Here is a 20,813-nt window from a genome sequence, read left to right as displayed (position 1 = left end):
TGAACCATTTTTGAAGTGAAACATGGACGATAAATAGTTTAGACAAGAAGAGAATAGAAGCTTTCGAAATTTGGTGCTACAGAAGAATGCTGAATATTAGATGGGTAGATCACATAACTAATGACGAGGTGTTGAATAGAATTGGTAGGACATGTTTTGAGGCATCAAGGGATCACAAATTTAGCATTGGAGGGCAGCGTGGAGGGTAAAAATCGTAGAGGGAGACCAAGAGATGAATACACTAAGCAGATTGAGAAGGATGTAGGTTGCAGTAGGTACTGGGAGATGAAGAAGCTTGCACAGGATAGAGTAGCATGGAGAGCTGCATCAAACCAGTCTCAGGACTGATGACCACAACAACAACAACAGTCTTACTTAGTGATTAACAACTTCTTTGAGTCACAGTGTAATCATGTGAGTCTACTGCCTATCACGGTACTCAGAATCACAAACATTCATAACTCTTGGTGTGCTGTTTATTTACGTGTTGTATACATACTCCATAGATCCTTACAGTGATAATCGTAGCCTAGCTTAGGAGGGCATCAGTTCTATTTTCAAGAAATATTTTAATAACGCATCATTAGGCATCTCAAGTAGAAGAAATGTTGTGTTGTGCTGTATATCCTACTTCGTTTTTGCGAGATACACTGAGGGTGCAGTGTCCACTTTTGAAACGCGTAGAGGGTGACACAAACCGGCAAAGTGCAAAATTCGAGTAACTCGCATGGTTATTTACCGACATTCACATATACACTCCTGGAAATTGAAATAAGAACACCGTGAATTCATTGTCCCAGGAAGGGGAAACTTTATTGACACATTCCTGGGGTCAGATACATCACATGATCACACTGACAGAACCACAGGCACATAGACACAGGCAACAGAGCATGCACAATTTCGGCATTAGTACAGTGTATATCCACCTTTCGCAGCAATGCAGGCTGCTATTCTCCCATGGAGACGATCGTAGAGATGCTGGATGTAGTCCTGTGGAACGGCTTGCCATGCCATTTCCACCTGGCGCCTCAGTTGGACCAGCGTTCGTGCTGGACGTGCAGACCGCGTGAGACGACGCTTCATCCAGTCCCAAACATGCTCAATGGGGGACAGATCCGGAGATCTTGCTGGCCAGGGTAGTTGACTTACACCTTCTAGAGCACGTTGGGTGGCACGGGATACATGCGGACGTGCATTGTCCTGTTGGAACAGCAAGTTCCCTTGCCGGTCTAGGAATGGTAGAACGATGGGTTCGATGACGGTTTGGATGTACTGTGCACTATTCAGTGTCCCCTCGACGATCACCAGTGGTGTACGGCCAGTGTAGGAGATCGCTCCCCACACCATGATGCCGGGTGTTGGCCCTGTGTGCCTCGGTCGTATGCAGCCCTGATTGTGGCGCTCACCTGCACGGCACCAAACACGCATACGACCATCATTGGCACCAAGGCAGAAGCGACTCTCATCGCTGAAGACGACACGTCTCCATTCGTCCCTCCATTCACGCCTGTCGCGACATCACTGGAGGCGGGCTGCACGATGTTGGGGCGTGAGCGGAAGACGGCCTAACGGTGTGCGGGACCGTAGCCCAGCTTCATGGAGACGGTTGCGAATGGTCCTCGCCGATACCCCAGGAGCAACAGTGTCCCTAATTTGCTGGGAAGTGGCGGTGCGGTCCCCTACGGCACTGCGTAGGATCCTACGGTCTTGGCGTGCATCCGTGCGTCGCTGCGGTCCGGTCCCAGGTCGACGGGCACGTGCACCTTCCGCCGACCACTGGCGACAACATCGATGTACTGTGGAGACCTCACGCCCCACGTGTTGAGCAATTCGGCGGTACGTCCACCCGGCCTCCCGCATGCCCACTATACGCCCTCGCTCAAAGTCCGTCAACTGCACATACGGTTCACGTCCACGCTGTCGCGGCATGCTACCAGTGTTAAAGACTGCGATGGAGCTCCGTATGCCACGGCAAACTGGCTGACACTGACGGCGGCGGTGCACAAATGCTGCGCAGCTAGCGCCATTCGACGGCCAACACCGCGGTTCCTGGTGTGTCCGCTGTGCCGTGCGTGTGATCATTGCTTGTACAGCCCTCTCGCAGTGTCCGGAGCAAGTATGGTGGGTCTGACACACCGGTGTCAATGTGTTCTTTTTTCCATTTCCAGGAGTGTATAATCTTACTTTTCTTGGTATCTGAATAAAGTGACATATGTCAGATAAACTCGCCTCTGAAACTTAGGTCCATATACTTCACCTTTTTTTGTTGATTGTACCAAATCTTCTGGTTGTATCGCGATATAGTGTGTATTTTGTTATGTTGCATGCCGCATGAAACGTATTTTGTGCCGCAGCATCAGCTGTCATCGAAATTTGTACTCGATACGATACTAGCAGTGGTATCCTCGTTCAAAGATCCGTTCACCCCCAATTCCATTGTATATCGATATGTATAAATGCGAATTTTTGTGAATTTCTGGAAGGCATGACACTTTTTCATGACAAATTCCACAAAAATTCGGCGTTTGTGACGTAGTTACTGTGGAAAAGCTGTAACTAACAGATCGTGTTGCACTCAGCTCTCCCCTTCAACAGGAATGTACACTGTCTCCATGTATCACAAATTGAAATTTTTGAGTTTGACAGCACTCAAAATCTCAAAAAATTTGAAGCAAATTAGGAAAGGTTATGCTAGGTCTTTCTGCGACGTTAATATAAATCTCGTTTTGCGCTCCGATTGCTTCAATTCTTACTGCGAATTATCAGTAGTGTCAGCTACACTGATTGAGAAATTAAAAAACAATCAAAAGGCTTATTTTAATGTTATTTGTTTACTATTACGTAAAACATTAGGTCAGACTTTAATGGTACTTGAATTACGTAACCATTACGTCAGCTCAACTCAACCTCTCGATACCAGCAATATTCTACTGTGTTTCTGTAAAGTAGTTAACATATTTCTGAGACAACATTCAGATGTAATTTCATTAATGTAGAGGTACTTTGATACATCAATATGTTTATATTGCAATGATATTATTCTTATGTGTATTCTATGTCACTATGATCTTTGACGTTCTTGTAACTCTGATTTTTGGGCGCGTAAGCGATAAGCAGTTAGAGAGTCGGACCTTGAGAAAGTCAAGTCTTGGACGTCATGTTGGAAAGACGCATAACGTAGTCACCTTACAAAATGTGAACTGTAACAGTGAGGAAGATGTTTTCTAGTGTGTTTTGTATTGTGATGTTTTGTGATTTACGTGATACTGCAACAAAAGCAATAAAAGAAGTGTAACTTAAATTCGGAGTGCTAATTATTTTTTTACATCACCATTGTGCTAACTTTCGAAGGTTTAATCTTCAAGAATCGTTTGTGAAACACATCTATAAAACTTTCGAATATAGCAGAATAAAACCTAGGCCTCTTTGCATCTGAGCTTGGAATCATCAGCACCTAGGTTTTCGACAATTGAGCCATGCTTTTACGACGAGACCAGCGTGGGAAACACGAAAAGATGAGTGCCTAGTTTATTCATTATTACATGAAATGACTTTATTAACTGTGCTCTAATGACACCTGCCACATAATATAACTTTGTTGTTGCTCGAAAATGCAGTATTTAGCAGCGTGAGCAACACCACAATCATCATTAAATTTTGACCTTTGTTGTGGTAGGGTTGTTAGAAGACGCAATGAAGCACCACTCTTAACGTTGTTCTTGAACATGGGCAGAGGTAGCTAACGTTTGTAGCAGGTGGAATTCGCTCTGACTACTGTCAAATGATTGGAAGCTGCTGAACATTATACCCATACTTTGCCAACAAAGTCGAGACGTTTCCCACTGACTATCCCGTGACTTCTGTCACAGCGGGGAGGGTACGGTCTAAGGGCAAAGTGCTGCAGAGTGACTCTGTTGACTCTACGCTTCCGAATCTTTGACAGTGGAACCAGTTCAGAGGGATGAGGAGACCGCAGCTGTGGACCTGGCCGCCCTTCTGGACGCCGGGGACAGCGCCGTGGTGAGGCTGGTGGCAGGCGACACACGTCTGGTGGCGCACAGGGCCGTCCTGGCTGCCAGCAGCACCGTGCCCGCCGCCATGTTGCGGAACAGCACGCTGGAGGCCAGCAGCGGCCACGTTGCCATCTCGGGCGTGGAGGGTCCAGTGCTGCGCCAGCTGCTGGCCTACATGTACACACTCCCCCCCCCCCCCCCAAGTGCACAGCATGGCGCCACAGCTGCTGGCTGCCGCTGACAGATACAGACTGTCCATCCTGAAGGCGGAGTGTGAGCAGCTGGTGGCCGCACAGGTGTCTGGGGGGGCCGCAGCGGCCGCAGCTGTGCTCCAAGTCAGGCGCTCCTCTGACAGCCTCAGGCAGGCCGTAGTTGACTTCGTAAAGGCTCACCTGCTCCACGTGATGGGAGGGACTCTGCACAGCCAGCGTGAAGATCAGGCGGAAGTGAGCCGCCTGCTGTCTAATCCGTCAGCAAAAACCAGGTAAGTTTGGGACATCTCACATGTTCATGTTGTAGAATTATATATGTACACTATGTGATCAAAAGTATCCGGACACCTGGCTGAAAATGATTTACAAGTTCGTGGCGCCCTCCATCGGTAATGCTGTGAATTCGATATGGTGTTGGCCCACGCTTTACCTTGACGGTAGCTTACACTCTCGCAGGTGCTGGAAGGTTTCTTGGGGAATGGCAGCCCATTCTTCATGGAGTGCTGCACTGAGGAGAGGTATCTATATTTTTGGACAACATGGTTGTGGAGAGAAGCAGCGATTAATATGATTAATCAATAATTCAAGAACAGTCCTAATCGCATTTATTATTGTTATAATACCACCAACCGGTTTCAACCCGACATAAGGGGTCATCTGCTGGGCGTTTACACCATTGGTCGACTGCTGGTGATGTCACTCCTGTCTACATAACGGCAGGAAACTGTCAATGGTGTAAACGCCCAGAAGATGACCCCTACGTCGGGTTGAAACCGGTTGGCGGTATTATAACAATTATAAGTGCGACTAAGACTGTTCTTGAATTATTGAGAGGTATCTATGTTGGTCAGTGAGGCCTGACACGAAGTCAGCATTCCAAAACGTCCCAAAAGTGTCAGTTGATTCTCGTGATATGTGCTGGACTTTTCTCCACTCATTTCTATAACTCAAGTAGGAGGTGTTTTTTGGGACAAGGGCGCTGTATTTGCTTCTTCGAAGAGCCACGGTCAAATCTCATGCTGCTTGTCTTACGTGTAGCTATCTGTAGCGATACTAAAGGCTGTCTAGTGAATTACAGTGTTTCATTCAACCAGGACTTCGCTAGTCCATGCACAGGAGCTACTAATCATCCTTACAAGTCTGGTGAGCAGTAATACCCATAATTTTTCTTTATTTTTCAGCTATTTTTAAATTTTTATTCAGTTTTTAACTAGAGTTCTTGCCTTCGAGATAACGGTGTCTGCATTGTCTGACTTATTTCTCATTTAGTTGTATCCTGTCTCGTAAGCCACTCAAACCTGATCTCTCCTGCTGATTGTAGTGTAACACGAAAATGAATATTGGAAACAAAATACATATCCTATATCCTATGACACACATACATATCCTATATCCTATGACACACACTTTAAACATATTCTGTCTGCAGTATTCAAATGTATATTTCAGAAATGCTCTTGATAACTTAAATCGGATAATGTTATAATTCCTAACCATCATCTTCTTCACTGCCACATGTTATGCATTATTATATGGTAATTGTATGTTTTGCCGTTAAAACATCAACTTCACAGCTTTTCATTCAAATCACCTGTATGTCTACAAACAGCTTAATGTTATGTCAGTGGTAAATTCGTAGACGACTTTGCTAGATTAAGTAACCAGAACACACATTAACACACGACCACAAGAAATCTGTCAAATCTGTTAATTACAATACATTGAACAAGACACTCATTTTATTACATGGTCAAACGATTACTGCCATAAAACATTGCTCCTACATATGGCATGGTTAATAAAACTCTTAAAATGTTTCCTTTTTTCTTTTCCCATGACTACATCTCCTCGATCATTGGCTGCATTCGTAAATTCCATATCTAGTTTCACTCCTACCACAGTTGTTTCCATTTGTCAACACATTACCTACAAACTTCTGTGGAGAGGCTAACTTTGCACTGATCCATCCTGAAAACATTCCAACTATGTTTCAGGATTGCACTGAGATAATAAATGCCTGTCATATATTTCACACACACACACACACACACACACACAGTTCACTTTACAGACATTTTCTTCTACTATCTTCTCCTCTCTGCCCAAAATCACATTTGTCTTTAATAAATTTCTATATGCAATCATAAATTCCTGATTATTTACAAAAATACACTTTTTCTACTAACTTATCCAAAATCTTTACCACTATTTTCAATGACTTATCCAACATTTGAGTGTAACAAGAACAACAGTCGCTACAAATTATACAGTGAGCTTTTTTATTAATTTTTATATTCCAATGGGCAAAGAAATTGTTCGTTTCCTTTGACATAATCAGGCTAATTGAGAAAACTTTTGAGTGAATTGGGGAATACTTTAGACTGAATTTCTATAGCCTACTTTGACCACGAAAAATCTGACAGAGATGGACAATTGGGGTATCAAATATAACAGTGTGAGGTGCAGGTTTCAAGAAAGACGTAATTACTTGAAGAAAAAATCAGGCTAGTTAAGAAAAATGTAATTGATCATTTCAAGAGAAACTGAAATATTTCATTATTAGATGCTACTAGCTGTGTAAATAAAGTGTCGAAATCTTAATCCCTTCAAGTCCTAGCCATTTTCCACATATATAGTTAACTGGTGTAATGTTTGACTGTTAAAAAGGCTTCCTTCGAATCAAGTTATACATTTAGGTTCTTTCGAGAACACAAGGGGCTAGGAACTAAATTGAGATATCAAAAACTTCTTCTCTTCAAAGTCTGGCTATTTCGTGCATAAAAAGTAGCACTGGTGTATTTAACTGTCAAAATGCCTTACTTCTAGGCAAGTATTAAATTCAGGACACTTGGAGGACGGAAAACGTCAGGACTAAGGGGATTCATGTTGAGCGATCTAAGTGGCCCAATCATTTGCTCGAGTTATTCAGAATGTTCTTCAAACTAGTTATGAACAGTTGTGACCCAATAACGTCACATCGTTGATTGGGAACATGAAGTTCAAGTAGCTGGACACGAGCATTTCCAGTCAACAGTTCAGTCTGATAAGAGGCCAATCTGTTCCGTGTAAAAACCGCCCACGCCATTTTGAAGCCACCACCACCAGCTTGCACAGTGACTTGTTGCGGACTTGGCTCCATAGCTCTGTGAGGTCTGCGTCACCCTCAAACGGCACTATCAGCTCTTACCAACTGAAATCGGAACTCATCAGACTGGGGCACGGTTTTCCAGTCGTCGCAAGTCTATCGTGATCGACCGACATCTCTAGGGATTCTGAAAGACAACAATAGACGCCAATACCTCACCATAACTCCGGACATGCTTTACAGTGCTGGTCACAACATTATTCCTCCACTACAGCTATTGTTGCGGAATGATGGTGGACATATTGAGCATTTCCTGTAAGGAACATCATCTTTGGTTTGTCTTACTTTGTTATGCTAATTATTGCTATTCTGATCAGATGAAGCGCCATCTGTCGGACATTTTTTGAACTTTTATATTTTTTTCGGTTCTAATAAAACCCCATGTCATTCCAAGCATGTGTGTCAATTTTTACCTCTCTATCTACATTAATCCGTGGTTTATTAAGTTTTCAAATTTATACTCACTTTTTGATCACCCTGTATATATGCATGTCGGTATTCCATGACTTTTGTCACCCTAGTGTATTTTATTCAAACTGTTCTTTCGTACACCTACTGGTATTAGAAACTTGTGAAGTTGTGTGTAAACTGATTACGTAAATGACTGGCCATTCATATTGCGAATCGGCTATTTTCTGTGGCAATGTGTGCCCTGTTATCAGTGTGCGGACAGACCCTTAGCAATACTGCCCCCTGGCCTCCACGTGGACACACTTTGCCATGCATTGTCCCTGTGTGCAGCTCGCCAGCTACTGCCGACAGCCGGACGACCCCCACCACTCAGCCGCTCAGCGACCACACCTGGAGTCCCGACGCAGCCGCACCGACCCCCACCTGACAGCGTTGACATCGCTCTCCTGCGGTGAGTTGCGTCACTACTCGTGTGTCTCATCCACGTTCACAACCCACCTTATTGGGGATTTCACAACGTGTTATGGTCATGAAATGGTATGTCACTTTACTGTATCTCCTCTTTACATCTTATAAACATGTAATTGTGTAAGTTTCTTCAACATCCCATTCTAAATTACTGGAGCGATTTCAAGCAAACGTGACACATGCAACACTTCCTGTCTGGAATGAAGCACTGTGGAGGTAACAACCACCTACATCTCGAAGGGGTGAGGATGGGAATGTTATTGAAGCACACCGCCACATGCGCTAATACCCAGATTACATTCATCCAGTATTTGAGAATGAGAGTACTCAGTAACTCGAAATAAACTTTAAAACATAATTTCATACCTATTTCCTCTTGGATCCCCACTGGCACCTACGAAATGATGGAAGGATATTGCAGTGGCTGTGTTACCCCAAATTACGATGTAATGTGGCTTGGGACATGCATTCATGTCCGGAGGAATGAGACATCGTAATTCGGAATAACACCAACACTGCAATATCGTATTCATTCATCAATACTGGGCAAACGCCTTTCAAGTAAAATGTCTCCCCTGTATGAGAATTTACATAATGTACGCACGAGAACAGGTTGTAGACACATGGTTGACAGCATATAAAAGTTCGCGTCGTGCTGAGATAGCCTAATGGTAGGGCGAATGTCGTGATAAGTGGGACATACTGGAGTCCTGGTCTGGTACAAATCTTCACTGTCGTCATTCCGTTGTACAGTTCATGATTATCCATATTCGCAAATCCAAATACATGTCATGAAAGGAAGAATATTTATCGTTCTCTAAATTTGGGTAAAATACAGGGAGCGAAAGGCTATTTACAATTTGTACAGAAACCAGATGGCAGTTATAAGAGTCGAGGGACATGAAAGGGAAGCAGTGGTTGCGAAGGGAGTGAGACAGGGTTGTAGCCTCTCCCTGATGTTATTCAATCTGTATATTGAGCAAGCAGTAAAGGAAACAAAAGAAAAATTCGGAGTAGGTATTAAAATCCATGGAGAAGAAGTAAAAACTTTGAGGTTAGCCGATGACATTGTAATTCTGTCAGACAGCAAAGGACTTGGAAGAGCAGTGGAACGGAATGGACAGTGTCTTGAAAGGAGGATATAAGATGAACATCAACAAAAGCAAAACGAGGATAATGGAATGTAGTCAAATTAAATCGGGTGATGTTGAGGGTATTAGATTAGGAAATGAGACACTTAAAGTAGTAAAGGAGTTTTGCTATTTGGGGAGCAAAATAACTGATGATGGTCGAAGTAGAGAGGATATAAAATGTAGACTGACAATGGCAAGGAAAGCGTTTCTGAAGAAGAGAAATTTGTTAACATCGAGTATAGATTTAAGTGTCAGGAAGTCGTTTCTGAAAGTATTTGTATGGAGTGTAGCCATGTATGGAAGTGAAACATGGACGATAAATAGTTTGGACAAGAAGAGAATAGAAGCTTTCGAAATGTGGTGCTACAGAAAAATGCTGAAGATTAGATGGGTAGATCACATAACTAATGAGGAGGTACTGAATAGGATTGGGGAGAAGAGGAGTTTGTGGCACAACTTGACCAGAAGAAGGGATCGGTTGGTAGGACATGTTCTGAGGCATCAAGGGATCACCAATTTAGTATTGGTGGGCAGCGTGGAGGGTAAAAATTGTATAGGGAGACCAAGAGATGAATACACTAAGCAGATTCAGAAGGATGTAGGTTGCAGTAGGTACTGGGAGATGAAGAAGCTTGCACAGCATAGAGTAGCATGGAGAACTGCATCAAACCAGTCTCAGGACTGAAGACCACAACAACAACAAAAAATTTTCGCTGATCATGCAGAAAAACTGCCGTTTCTCGTATGACGTTTTCATTTATTACTTTGTTACTACAAACTCCGTTCCTAACGCATTTTGCATACTGCATTCACACATAAACGAAAACGTCGCTGAAAAAACATATCATTGTACAGCACATAGTTCAGGGTAGATGATGTAATAAATACTGCCATGCGCAACAATCTACCGTTCCCGGCGTGATGTTTCACTATATCACTAACTCTATGCGCAACACATTTTGGAGACAGTATCCACGTACCAGATATGTTCAAAAAGTAATCGAAAATTTTATTTTCGCGTTGTTTATACATCCAATTTTCAAAATTTTCTTAAGATGTTGGTTCAAATGGTTCAAATGGCTCTGAGCACTATGGGACTCAACTGCTGTGGTCATAAGTCCCCTAGAACTTAGAACTACTTAAACCTAACTAACCTAAGGACAGCACACAACACCCAGCCATCACGAGGCAGAGAAAATCCCTGACCCCGCCGGGAATCGAACCCGGGAACCCGGGCGTGGGAAGCGAGAACGCTACCGCACGACCACGAGATGCGGGCTAAGATGTTGGTACACATGTCTGTGATGTGTTCTTCAGGGTGTATATGTGGACAAGGAAAAAAAATTCCCGGATTTCCTGGTTGAAAATACACTTTCTCCCGGATGAAAATACACTTTTTCCGTGTTAAAAGACAGTATACTTTTCCTCGGCACTGTAAAACTTATCAATTCTCAGAATGTTTATGGTTTTCTACAGAGACGTAGAATTTGCCGGCACTTTAGAAAACGAAACCCAGGGAAAAAAAACACGTTTTGGAAAGATCTTTGATGTGCAGCAACATGTACTCTGCATTTCTTCGTTTTACGGAGGTATAAATTCGAATTGCACCAAACACTGCATGTTACTCTCCGAAGCAATGAAATCGAGATTGCCACGCCCTTTTGTAAGCCAGTCATAGCTCATATCACATCTCGACAGCTGATGACAGCACAGGGCAAAATGTAGTCAACCAATAGCAAGATCACTCTTAAGTTCCCTAAATCGTTTCAGGCAAATGCCGGGATGGTTCCTTTGACAGGGCACGGCCGATTTCCTTCCCCATCCTTCCATAACCCGAGCTTGCGCTCCGTCTCTTAATGACCTCGTTGTCGACGGGACGTTTAAAAAAAAACTCACTCTTAAGTAGCGCGAACACACAAAAAGAAAAGTTAATGGTTTAAATTAATATACAGTTTTTCTAGAAGAAAAACAAAGCTTTCACAAATAATATTGGTCTCTAAGATTAATAAGCTCCATGAAAAGCTAAGCTTCCACATATAATGCTGATCATTTTGCGCGTGTTACACTTTAAGATACAGCACACAAATGTGCCAATAAAATTTTTAATGACGTAAATGTCTGATCTTCTGGGCTCGAAATTCTACTAGATGGTCGTCCTCAAAGAGTTAATCTTTAAATGAGAGTCAAACGCTCTGTGATTTAAGAAATTCATCGTACATTCTCGCACACAGTTCATCTTGCGTAAAAGGAAATTTACCTTGAAAGTAACACTTTTCAAACAACCATTCGCAATATTTTCCCGTGACCTGTTAGAAATTGGTTCGTTTCAGCAGTTGCCAGAGAGCGACAGATAACAGGCGTCACTGCGCCTGCCCAGCTACGATGACGCAGGAAGCTCGCATGTTCGTACGTGTAAAATATTAAAAGATCTTTCATTGTGTCACAAAAGAAACAAGACATGGAAGGATACTTCAGGAGCATCGGAATTTCGTGAACTATACTAAAATGCATAATTCGGCTTAAAGTGCACAATCATATATCCAGATTCGGATGTAAGTTTTCTTGAGTACCAGTACTGTATTATCTCATGTTCGGTTCTTTAGCCGGCCGCGGTGGCCGTGCGGTTCTGGCGCTGCAGTCCGGAACCGCGGGGCTGCTACGGTCGCAGGTTCGAATCCTGCCTCGGGCATGGGTGTGTGTGATGTCCTTAGGTTGGTTAGGTTTAAGTAGTTCTAAGTTCTAGGGGACTTATGACCTAAGATGTTGAGTCCCATAGTGCTCAGAGCCATTTGAACCATTTTTTTTCGGTTCTTTATTATGGGATAATGTCATACAAGCTGGAAGATGGAAAACGTGCACTTGAAATGCTGCAAACAGTTGAAACTAGCCAACAATGTGAAATTAAACAGTTTCAAATAAATTGACTTCCTCAGTGCAAAATATTAATAAAAGTCAAATCTCTTTAGCAAACCGACAAAGATAAATTCATCGTTCTGCAAGGTGATTAATGGTTGACTGTCAGAAAGGTGGAAATAAAACCTGAAACTAACAACATATTTTAACTTCCGTAACTATGCGAACTTATTTTAATTCATTTGGTAGGTCCCGGCCACAGAAATCCGTTTAGTTTTCATTTAATGTGAGAGCAATAAACGAAGAGGAAAGAGCAAAATCACTAAACGTAAGCACAGGTCACATGGAGACTAACCACCTCCCCACTACAACTCAGACTGCTCTGTGCATCAGCCCCGGATCTACGATATTTCCGAACCGGAGCAATTTAGATAGTGGCGCCCAGCCACACATCTGTAGCCAGAAGCGGAAGGAGGTACACTCTTTGACATAAAACTTGACCGGCGGCCGGCCGCTTCAGAGGCTAAGTCCGCGCCGATCGCGACATGGGACAAAAAAACTGGCCAACTCGCTAATTCTCTAAGTCCGGTTATCTGCACAATCTGGCAACACTGTAGACTGCGGCACTTCCTGGAGGAAAACTTGTCCCATGATAGAGAAACTCTAGGCTGATTACGCCTGTGGTCTAGCGGTAGCGTGCGTTGTTTCTGTTCATAATGTCAGTGGATCGAGAGCAGCTGGCATAAAATATTTTTATAGCCTCTTCTGTCTGAATGCTGAAGACGTGAATGTAATGGTAGCGCAGATTCAATCTATTTCGCTTTGTGACACACCGATATCAAAATTTTATCCAGTAACGATTTTGCGGCAGATTTCCTGCAGACTGTCCTCCTCTGGACGCCGTATGCGGCAAAGCTCCGGGATCCATTTGCTGGCTACTGGCAGCGGCCGTGGCGACAGCAGCGGCGCTGCACTCCCCCGTTCTTTATCGGAAGCGCCTGCTACCGCTCATCGCTTTTGATGATTTAAAACGCTTTATTATTAAATGTTGCTCCACAGAAAATTTCTACAATTTCCATTCACGCTCAAAAGCAACGGAGACAGACGCCCTGATTAGTAGGCGGGTATTATATTACATTAATCGGCAAGAGCGGAGTATGGCCCGAAATTAATTTTATAGACTGGGACGAAATTAAACCACCTCACTACATTCGATGAATTTATAAATGCTTCATACCTTGTTTCTTTTCCTTTCAAACTCAATTATTTGTGCAACTTTTGGTCAATGTTTGGATGTTTTCGTCATGCCAGAGTGAGCGTCTGTGGTGTAAAGTGTATTACAGTTCTTGTTTCATTCCTTATGGTAAGTCTATGCGATAAACTGTGTGACTACCTTGCAATGCATGCTCTGTAGCAGTGCAGGAACACTGCACATTTGGAGTTCCATGTATGGGTTCATGAAGTATTTATTGTTGATCGGAAGTGATAGTTAAGGTCATCAGATTTAAACCAGAAAAATTTGTCGTTTTGAAGGTTTCAGAGAACGGAAAGGAATTGCTAAGCCGGTGTTAGAAAACGTCTACAGTTAAATGCTATTGCAAAAATTTAGAAGAAGGGAACTATATTAATGAACATGTGCACTTCATAAACAACCTTCTGACATGTTAGACCTATATGACGAACAAAGCTCAAATTTATATCGTTGACAGTCGGTTTGAATCTTTTCAGGGTCTATTTTACAGTGAAGCACCTTTGAATTTGCAAAGCAGAAATCCATGATATTAACTTAATTTACTAAGTCGAAATCGGACGAAGATTGATGTTTAAAGGCATTCTTCAGATTTCGCATAAGAAATTTTTACTAGCAGTTTGCAACTCCATTAATTAAAATGGAAAATAAAAGGTTGTAGTCAGCGGCTTCTACCGTGATTCGAACTGCTATGTCTTATAGTACAAGCACTGCAACGCACAAGGGAACCTCTGAGCTAACGACACACTGGCGGCCAGAGGCGGAATATAGTCACTGCGATGTTGCCTGAGCCTCAAAACGCAACCTTAAACACACGAACAGAGGAGGTGGAGATTACTGTTTTAACGTCCCGTCGACAACGATGTCATTAGAGACGGAGCACAAGCTCGGATTAGGGAAGGATGGGGAAGGAAATCGGCCGTGCCCTTCCTAAGGAACCATCCCGGCATTTGCCTGAAGCGATTTAGGGAAATCATTGAAAACCTAAATCAGGATGGCCGGGCGCGGGATTGCACCGTCGTCCTCCCGAATGCACACACAAACAGGTGTTACTTATGTGAAGAACGCCGTTCTTGGAGTCCAGAAATTAAATATACTTTCTAATTGTGTCATCTTGCAGTGGATTATATCGTACGAGTCTTCGATGTGGAAAACGAATGTCAAGTGAATTTAGCGAGGTAACGCCGACCTACACCCGGAAGTAAATGCACTATCAGAGTGTTGACAAATACTTGCTACGACGCTGCCATTTCTAGGCTCTCTGACGAGGCAGCTCTTCAGCGAAATGCTTGCCGTGATTCTCCGATACGGTTCTTCAGAGTGGAGACGCGCGCGCACGTTTGGTTTTTATGCGGCGTTCTCCCCTGATGGTTTCTGACGTCGCCTTATGGGCTATGTATACATATGAGACATTCAATTATCATTAATCCAGAATCATACAAGTTTCAGCTTCCGGCGTGGAAGAAGGCTGTTGACGCCGACATTATATCATTTCAACGTAGGGAAAGCAAAAGGGATCATTCAATGTTTCTCATTCAACATAAAGCATGTGAGATAATTTTCCGTAACGTTCATAATCATCTAAAAATACAAATGAAGTAAAAATACACCGGAAGCTTATTCGAATTGAATATAACGCTTTGCACCTCGATGTCGAATTTGTCCACTTGCAATCTTTTGCAGCATACACATAGAATGTCATGATTACCACGAGAATGAAGAAATATGTTGGTAAGGATGGAAGCAAGAAGAGACGCAGTCAACAAATATTCTATTCCTCATGGCATTCATTTCATTTGACACGTAAGAAGAGGTAAAGCGGGAATTTACTTTCGTTAACACGAAAGATATGCCGCACATATTGATAACGAGGAAGTCTGCGTCTTCATACGTTTCCTCCTTGCAATCTGTATGCTCTATTATATACTAAGTAGCCCGATCATTGTTTCAGTAATGTTACCCTCTTGTTTGACCCCGTAACGATGAACAGATTCCAAATGCATGTCTCCCTTCCTGGGTTGTTTTTTGTGTTTTATTGCTTGGAATTCCTGAAGCAGACCACTGTGCCTTCCCACCTCGTGGGTTAGGTCTCAAAACTAAACCGCTTTCTATCCAATGGCATAATTTATTCAGACAGCATCAGCATAAGACATCAAACAAAGCCTTCCATTTACAGTTGCAGCACTCTAACCAGTACTGACCAAAGTGTAATCCACGGTCATGGTCCTAAATTACCAGCTGTCTGCTACTGTGGCAAAGTCCGTACTACACTTTCGATTCCGCAGCACCATTTTATCTGGTAACACTGTGTAGTTGCACAGTTGTGCTACCAGGTCTGTCCTCACACTGTCAACTTTATGTATCTCACTTCTCCTGTAGCGTAGATCACGAGGAGCCGAAATAAATGAGTGTATTCTGCATGACATAACATTCAGTATTCCCTTCTTTCATAGCCACTCTTCATGTGCATCGATACCAAATAGGAATGCGAAAACTCTTGCGAGTGAGAGAATGACAATAACAATCGTAACAAGAACAAGCAAATAATGAATGATGTTTATTCCAACGCAGAACGAGAATGGCTTTAAATATAAAAATCTATATCTATATCCATATCTATTGATCTTTGAGTTGGCACAATGCAAATATATTCTTAGCATTTAGTTACTGAATTTAGTTCTGGATGTTTGCAGAGAAAAGGAAAAGTCGGTACTTCTCGCTAGTGTAATATAATGTGAACCAGCAACTACCCTTTCCTTAGAACACGACTCAAGCAGGTCCTCAAGTAGGTAGCAAGGCACTGCTGCATTCTGTTCCCTGACATTGCTCTGATGACGGTTAATGCAGATAGTTCCGATTATGAAATACAAAACGTATTGCAGGTTAGTTCCTAGGATAGTAACATTAAATTTGCGTTGTAGACGGCACATGAACGTGACGACTATCCATATTACTCATCAATATAAAAAGACAATATTTTGGGAATTTAGCAGGATTACTCAAAATGAATTCTGAAATTGGGTGACTGACTGCACAGGTGCTAAACGTCGTCAAGAGTATACGATGTCCTAATCGCATTAGGAATATGCAGATCGTCTTCGACAGCTCGCAACTTTCACATTGCTATCTCCACCCTACTCCAGACAGCCCTCGGTGGAGTTGCACTACGTTGCCGATGTTATGGAAGGCCTTCAAACCGACGACAAACCACATATTGAAAAATACAAGCGAATTCCCTTGCAGCGTAAGCTTATTGTAACTAATCTAAAAATTATTGGAGAGGAACATTGTCCTATTCAAAAAAAGTAAAATGTTACACACTGTTGACGTCAAACGGACATTATCTATGTCCTGTCTTGTGTCCTACTCATCTATAATATCAAGTGTACTATGAAAATGATTATATATAATGGATGATAGGGTAATGCATTGATACCAGATGGTGGGGGCCAGCCGGTGTGGCCGTGCGGTTCTAGGCGCTTCAGTCTGGAACCGCGTGACCGCTACGGTCGCAGGTTCGAATCCTGCCTCGGGCATGGATGTGAGTGATGTCCTTAGGTTAGTTAGGTTTAAGTAGTTCTAAGTTCTAGGGGACTGATGACCTTAGAAGTTAAGTCCCATAGTGCTCAGAGCCATTTGAACCATTTGAACTATTTAACACAAAATGACATTAAAAATTAAAGTTATTCACGAGCAGCTAGTTGAGAATATGTATGAACATTAAATGACACGACGAACTGAAATAATATGACGAAGAGTTCAGCGCTCACTGGGAATAGAGCCCCACACATATCGTTGTTGACTACACACAAAGAGACGTCAGCTACCGAATTTTTATCCACCAGCTGCTCAGAATTGCATCTTGAACTTACAGTCATCTCGCAAATAGTTCTGTGTCTCACTGGGAGTTAAAAACGTCAGATATCGTTAGTGTTGACAACGAATGAAAATACATTAAAAATCAAAATTATTATCCACCAGCAGATAGGTGTTCTCATGATAGAGCTTGATAATACATAATTAAATCTTTAGTGCCGGGCCAGGATTCGATCCCATTCACGCGTAATATGTGAAGGTGTTGAGGAATCTGCAGTTTTGAACAAACAACAAATTGTAGCCGAGCTGTATTGCCACGAAGGGATCAAATTCCGCGTTAAGGGCGGTCTGAGTTGCATTCCCAGTTTAGAACCAATTTTATCGACATACAGAAGCTCAAATAAAAGATGGAATAAGTGTCCTGTGACCATACATAGCGTTTGTGTCGTCACTTGAAATAAATGACTGGTATAAGAAAGGTTACTGGTGATAGAGTTTCTACATGTCGCCACTCCAGACTTTACTGTGGTTCAACCTACCGTCTACTTGGTAAAGAAGGAATATCATCTTGAATGTGAATTTTCAGACCACGCAGCCATTATATCTCCTTCACTTGGTGTCGCCAGGAGAGAATGGAATCTGTCTCTCCCTATCTACAATCATTGACGGAAGTGGGAATCGAACCCAGACCATAGGTATAACAACCTACCATCCGTCCAACAGACCACGAAATCCTCTTCTCTGCGACTCATTTTTCTATCGTAACGCAGTTGCGCCACACTGGATGAGAATTCTGACACACAGGCTCCCTGTAGTAATTTGCAGCATGTTCAGTAAATTCATTTACTTGGTTGACCGAATCACCATGAACTAGCTGCCTCGGCTACCCAGTGCATACATTCGACTATTTTGTAATCACAGAAATAAAATCACGTAACTGCCTCCTACACACAACTGCCAACAGTGTAGGATGCAGAAGTTTGAATAGGAAGTGTTCCTTTCCACTTGAGCTATTCTATTGCGCTATCTGTTACTAGAAAACGTCGTTCAGTCCAAAAGAAAAGCTGTAACTGTTTGTCTCTCAGAAGTCGAGACCTGGCCATATGCATAATCTCAGAGTGCTGTGGAATCCAAAAGTTCTGGAGGAATAGTTGCCGAGCTCTGGAGCTGCTGTAGCTACGTGTCAGCTTGTAGCATAGATAAGATGTCGCGAGTTCGAATACATTCAGTGCTACATTTTTTAAAAAGCAATTCTGCTCTCTGCTGAAGGTATCAATCTAATTGAACTTTGAACATAATTCCCTTCACTTCTCAACCCAAAGTAGTCGCATGTGGAAAAATGGCTAACTACTGTGACATTTTGTTCTATTCAGGTTGAATAGACAGCAGGCAGCAGATGCATCTCGAAGATGTGCAGGGAGAGCGCATCGTGCCATAATATGTCAGAAAAGTATTTTCTACATTAGCCGTCGTGTGGTAGTGATATTTTATTCTTCTTCAAACTTTGTTTGACAGCTTTAATTCAGAACAAGTTTTCTACATGCATGTAATCAATAAACTGCATGTGCATTGTCAGACTGTCATAGGTAACATCAGAGAATTCGCATATATCGTTGATGATTAATTTCTCTCTCATGTTTACTATTGTTTTAACAACACTAAAGGAAACCTTACGAAAATTGTGCACTGTATTATAAGAAATGAAATAAAACTAACCATGATAACCTTACGACGAAAGTATCTGTACACAAGCATGCCTCTATCGACACGAATTAGTAAAATACTACTCACTTAGATTTTGATTGGGTCTGTGTTTAGTTGGTATGCTGTGTCATACTCAAGAGGTATGCAAATGTGGCATTTCATAAATATAGTTACGTATTCCTAGAAACCCAAAATTCGCTTGGCAGCAGCGGAAAGAGGCCTTACCTGTTGTGCAGCATTGTAAGTTTTTCAACATTGCACTATGAGCTGAAAGCATTTTCTTGCGATTTCCTTATTGATGTTTGATCTGACTGCTTGTAGCTCTTTCACAGAAGGGATAAAAACGTTACAGTCAGTGAGACTGGAACTGCGAACCGTAACAGACGCTTTTTCACAGGTCAGCACGTTACCACAGAGCTGGCGAGGAGGTATGGGTCTTAGCTTCCTATTACGAGGGCAATAGTAACTAGAACTCGTAAACCGCTATTTGAAGGTCGAGATTAGTTGCGGTTTCCACCTGCAACGACTTTCCTGGGCTGAAAACCGTAAATTTTCAATCTTTTGTTACCCTTCAAGCGATAATAACTCAGATTATTCAATGGAAATGACAGGTAAAATCAAGTGAACTTTGAGGCTTAATTCCGTGCACACCAGGAAGTAACTCGTCGATCACAGAGTTGCCAAACATACGTTGCCTTGTTGCCAAATCTCAGTTACAGTACCAGCAGGAAGAAGACGAACCGATGTGTTCCTAAAGCGGTCTGGGAAGTGACCATAGCTGGTGTCTCCAAGTCGCGGCTGCTACGGCCTGGAATACGTAATGCGTCTGATTCGCTTTCTGTAACTAGGTTTAGGGACTGGAGCGTAGTTACTAATAATACTCAGAACTGACTGCAAACTGAGCACCATAAATCAGTAACTCTCATTTTTGTTTTTATATTTCTTTCGTAAGTGTACTCAAAACTAAGAAAGTCATTCACAGGCGTTTTCGTGCCTCGCCGATAGTCGAGCACAACATACAAATAAAAATAAAAAAGAATGTGTGTGTGTGTGTGTGTTTGTGTGTGTGTGTGTTTGTGTGAGAGAGTGAGAGAGAGAGAGAGAGAGATAAAATGCAATGAGAGAGAGTGTAAAAAATTGTTGTAAAGAAATTGAATCATGGTATTTAAAGAAATCTTTCATTAAAATGACACGTTCCACATCATTACGAAATGTCGTATTCATGATCTATGGAACAAGAGTTAATCTAATGTAATCTAATCACATCATATTGATGATTAGCCATGAAGAGTCATGAATTACCGAAATTTTGGCCAATACCAGTAACCAAATCTAAACTTGAAAATAAAAGACGAGAATTTTTGTAATAAACCGTGACTCCTATCAAGACCCTTTCGTCCCTGTTATCTAACCACGAAAGATGTCTGATATACCTCCATTCTGAAGTAACAAAGTGTGCATGCATTTAAAGATGAAGTGCATGATGTGAAGTTCTGTGACGGAGATACGAACCCAACACGTAATCCGATTGTTAACTAAGAAAAATCAAATGTTACGTATCGGTTTTTCTTACGAGCCGCTAGGTGTCTGAATCTAAAATAAGGATACACACTTTTGTGCCTAAGCGACAATCGAACTGCACACCTACCGTGCATCCACGAATATAGCTTAAGTATCAGTTGCTTACTCATGAACAGTAAGATGTGTGCGTGTTTGACCAGAAATAACGACACCTGTTGCGATTGTTGGAAACACATGAATAGACATTGAAATTGCGCGTTAATTTTCACTAGCAGGTGGGTGTGC

At 42.3% G+C, this 20,813-nt stretch overlaps 1 protein-coding gene across 1 annotated transcript in view; it reads left to right on the top strand.

The window, feature by feature from the left end:
- Positions 1 to 20,813, top strand: part of LOC126212738 (ankyrin-3-like) — a 160,289-nt gene that overhangs the window by 122,332 nt on the left and 17,144 nt on the right. Inside the window, exons 5-6 of the mRNA XM_049940148.1 lie at positions 4,313 to 4,500; positions 8,047 to 8,235. Of these exons, the coding sequence (XP_049796105.1) occupies positions 4,313 to 4,500; positions 8,047 to 8,235 (377 nt within the window). The remainder of the gene's footprint in view (positions 1 to 4,312; positions 4,501 to 8,046; positions 8,236 to 20,813) is intronic.

This window comes from Schistocerca nitens, chromosome 11, assembly GCF_023898315.1.
Source record: "Schistocerca nitens isolate TAMUIC-IGC-003100 chromosome 11, iqSchNite1.1, whole genome shotgun sequence".
In the NCBI taxonomy this organism is placed as follows: Eukaryota; Metazoa; Arthropoda; class Insecta; order Orthoptera; family Acrididae; genus Schistocerca; species Schistocerca nitens.
This window is presented reverse-complemented; position numbering and strand designations above follow the sequence as displayed.